This window comes from Lactuca virosa, chromosome 3 (assembly GCF_052849685.1).
Source record: "Lactuca virosa cultivar CGN04683 chromosome 3, Lactuca_virosa_CGN04683_v6, whole genome shotgun sequence".
NCBI lineage: Eukaryota > Viridiplantae > Streptophyta > Magnoliopsida > Asterales > Asteraceae > Lactuca > Lactuca virosa.
The window spans coordinates 272,350,596-272,354,751 of NC_136428.1; the positions used below are offsets into that span (position 1 = coordinate 272,350,596).

At 40.6% G+C, this 4,156-nt stretch overlaps 1 protein-coding gene across 1 annotated transcript; it reads right to left on the reverse strand.

Annotated features, from left to right (window-relative positions):
* Window positions 1–2,984: 2,984 nt before the first annotated feature.
* Window positions 2,985–3,407, reverse strand: LOC145164602 (uncharacterized). The gene has a single exon (XM_079083313.1). The coding sequence runs from the start codon at window positions 3,405–3,407 to the stop codon at window positions 2,985–2,987; it is 423 nt and encodes a 140-aa protein (XP_078939439.1).
* Between the last annotated feature and the right edge of the window lie 749 nt (window positions 3,408–4,156).

Here is a 4,156-nt window from a genome sequence, read left to right on the forward strand (position 1 = left end):
CTAAGTACCGTTTCGACGTAATTAATTTTAACTACGTGGTTGATTTCTATTTTTATAAAATTCATAACTCTCTCCTTCGGAGTCTGATTTTTACGAATCTTATATCTTTGAGATCACGTTAACAAGTACTATCCAAGTATGTTAACCGAATCAGAAAACGTCACAACTTTTTTATCGCTAATTTTTAGAGCCTAATGGACGATTTTTAGCAAATAAGTGTCACAGCATATCTGATTCTTATTATCTTAAAAATCGAATATTACAATGCTTTCTATTACGTTTAATTTCCTATTATTTCCTAACGATGACCAGTGACGAAATTTCTCAGGGTTGTCACAGTCTCCCCCTGTTTAGGAAATTTTGTCACAAAATTTTACCTTGTCGATGTATTTCTTTTAGAAAAAGTGAGGGTACTTGTTCTTCATTTGGTTTGCTCTTTCCCATGTATACTCTGGTCCTCGCTTAGAGTTCCATCGTACCTTAACTATGGGAATCCGACTCTGCTTGAGTCGTTTGACGTCTCTATCCATTATTTCGATAGCTTCCTCGATAAAGTTAAGCTTAGGGTTAACCTGAATTTCATCAAGTAGAATGATGAGTGTATCTTCATAAAGGCATTTCTTAAGATTTGACACGTGAAAGACGTCATGCACGTTATTAAGCTCTAGAGGTAATCTAGTCGATACGCAACTGGACCTATCCTTTCAAGGATCTCGAATGGTCTTATGTATCTTGGGTTTAGTTTACATCGCCTTTTGAACCTTATAAGTCCTTTCCAAGGAGATAGTTCCAGCATCACCTTGTCTCCCACTTGGAATTCTAGGGGTTTACGCCTCACATTGGCGTAGCTCTTTTGTCGAACACATGATACCTTCATGCGTTCTTTTATCTACACTATCTTATTTGCAATCTCGTGGATGATCTTTCGCCTTGTTCGTAAGGTAGCCCTTTCGAACTTCTTGGCTAGTTGGGTTCCACCAAATTCCTTCCAACAAATGGGAGAACGACATTTCTGACCATATAGTGCTTCGAACAACGGTGCTTTGATGCTGGTGTAATATCTATTGCTGTATGAAAACTCAACCAGGGGTAGGTGAGTATCCCATGCATTCCCAAAATCTATCACACATGCTCTGATCATGTCTTCCAGCGTTTGAATGGTCCTTTCTGTTTGACCATTGGTTTGCAGATGATAAGTTGTACTCATATCTAGGCGCATACCAAGGGATTTATGCATGCTCCGCCAGAAATGAGAGGTAAACCTACTCTCTCTGTCAGAGATAATGGACAAGGGTACCCCATATAATCTAACAATCTCTTTAATGTACATTCTGGTCAGCTTCTCCGTCTTGTTCGTCTTTTTTATCGGTATGAAGTGGGCAGAATTTTTTAATCTATCCACAACTACCCATATAGTGTCATAACCTGCAGTTGTCTTTGGCAACTTGGTGACAAAGTCCATTGCAATCTGCTCCTACTTCCACTCGGGAATATCTAGTTGCTGTAATAATTCCAAGGGTCGTTGATGTTCTGCCTTAACCTTCGAACATGTTAGGCACTTGCTGACGTAGGTCGTAGTTTCAGTCTTCATGTTCAGCCACCAATAATGGGAATTCAGGTCTAGATACATCTTTTCCACTCCTGGATGAATGGAATACATATTCTTATAAGCTTCATCTAAGACTAGTTCCTTGACTCCTACGTATTTCAGAACCCATACTCGATTCATGAAATATCTCGTTCCATCATCCTTTACTTCGAGCTATCTTTCCATACCTCTGGGGCTTTCTTCTTTAACATTTCCTTCCGTTAAAGCCTCGAGCTGAGCACTTCTAATATGGGAGATTAGATTTGACTGAACAGTCATTGTGAGGGATTTCACTCTACGAGGTTTCACTCGTTCCTTACGGCTCAAAGCGTCAGCTACGACATTAGCCTTTCCTGGGTGGTATTGAATCTCATAATCATAGTCGTTCAACAACTCTAACCATCTTATTTGCCTCATATTGAGTTCCTTCTGATTGGAGATGTGTTGTAGACTCTTATGATCCGTGTATACCATACCTTAAGTTTTCTTGAGGTATAGGCTATGACCTTCTCCCTTTGCATTAATACGCATCCCATTCCTTAGTGTGACACATCGCAGTATACTACGAAGTCATCATTGCCTTCTGAAAGAGATAGTATTGGTGCACTACACAACATGTCCTTTAACTTCTGGAAAGCTGCTTCATGTCTGTCTTCCCAAATGAATTTTACTTCCTTTAAGGTTAACATTGTGAGGGGTTTGGCTATACGAGAGAAATTCTATATAAATCTCTGGTAGTAGCCGTCCAGTCCTAGAAATTGACACACTTCCGTTAGCGTCTTGGCCGCTTCCTAATTCTTAACCGCTTCTATCTTAGAAGGGTCGACATGAATTCCTTTATTTCTCACCACATGCCCAAGAAATGTACTTATCTTAACCAAAATTCACACTTAGAAAACTTGGCGTACAACTCTTCTTTCCTTAACAACTCTAGTATTACTCGAAGGTGTTGCCCATGCTCTTCATTGGTTCGTGAGTATACCAGAATATCATCGATGAATACAATCACAAATTTATCCAAGTAGGGTTTACACACTCGATTCATAAGATCCATAAAGATCGTCAGGGCATTGGTCAATCCGAAAGGCATAACCAAGAACCCGTAATGACCGTAGTGTGTTCTGAACGCAGTCTTTGGAATATCCTCTTCCATGACTCGAAGTTGATGATATCCTGATCTCAAGTCAATCTTAGAGAAGTAATTGGATCCTTGCAATTGATCGAATAGATCGTCTATTCGGGGTAGAGGATATATATTCTTAATGGTTAACTTATTTAGATCCCTGTAGTCTATGCACATTCGAAAAGATCTGTCCTTCTTCTTGACAAATAAAATGGGTGCTCCCCAAGGCGAAAAGCTTTGTCTGATGAAACCCTTGTCAATAAGTTCTTGTAGTTAGCTGGAGAGCTCTTTCATCTCCGAGGGTGCCAATCGATAAGGAGACTTTGCTATTGGGGTGTCTCCTAGGACTACATCAATCCTAAACTCTACTTGATGAACTGGCGGTAGATCGGGTAGATCTTCAGGGAGTACATCAGGGAATTCGCACACCCGAGGTCCTTCCTCGATCTTTTTCTTCTTATTGTCTTTCTTATCGACAATATGAGCTAATAAGGCGAAATACTTTTTCTGCAAGTATTTTGTAGCCTTCATACATGAGATGATCTTAAGGTTTCTATAAGACTTGTCGCGGAAGATGATCACAGATTCTCCGTTGGGCAAGGGTAGACGTAGGGCCTTCTCGAAGCAAAGCACCTCGACATGGTTAGCGGATAACCAATCCATGTCGATAATGACATCGAAACTTCCAATGACCATTGGCATAAGGTCGACGACAAAAGAATGAGAATTTAGAGTTAAGGTACAGCTCCTAAGTATTTCCCTAATACTACCGACTTGGCCGTTAGCCATTTCTAATCTATAGGCTTCCCTAAGTTTACTAGAGGGGTGATCTAATAACTTCCTAACTTTGGTAGTAATATAGCTTCTATCGGAACTGGTATCAAAAAGAATATTTGCATACAAATTATTGATTAGGAATGTACCTGTCACTACTGTCAGATCTTCGACGACTTCCCTCTCTCTGATAACAAATTCCATGCCTGTAGCAGCACCTCCCTGACCTCTTAATTTTGGAAAATCCCTTCTGAGGATTCCAATTTCCTTGCACTCATAGCACAATCGGCTATTGGATGGGGTTCTACACTTGTTTTCAAGATGACCTCTCTTGCCGCAGTTGGTACATACCCATCATGCTCCATGGTGATGATACCCACATTCCTTGTCCTTAGGACTACCTCTTGAAGTAGTCCTTACCAAGGGTGCTGCAACCGTAAACGCTCGAATCACTTCCCGTTTATTCTCTGATGACTGCCTAGCCTTCCTTTCGGCCTCCTTTCGAAATTTCCTTTTTCTACCCTTTGCCTTGGGAAGGTTAGTCTTCTAAACCATCATTCCTCGACGAACCTCTTGATGGGTCAGACTAAACACTAATCTCTTGGCGCTATGAAAGGTACTAGGTTTTAAGGACGTGACTAAGCCTTGAATAGGTTGAGGCAAATCCCAAA

What these genes read in the sequence shown, in the direction of transcription:
- LOC145164602 (XM_079083313.1), bottom strand. Translation starts at nt 3,407, where the DNA reads ATGGTCATTGGAAGTTTCGATGTCATTATCGACATGGATTGGTTATCC.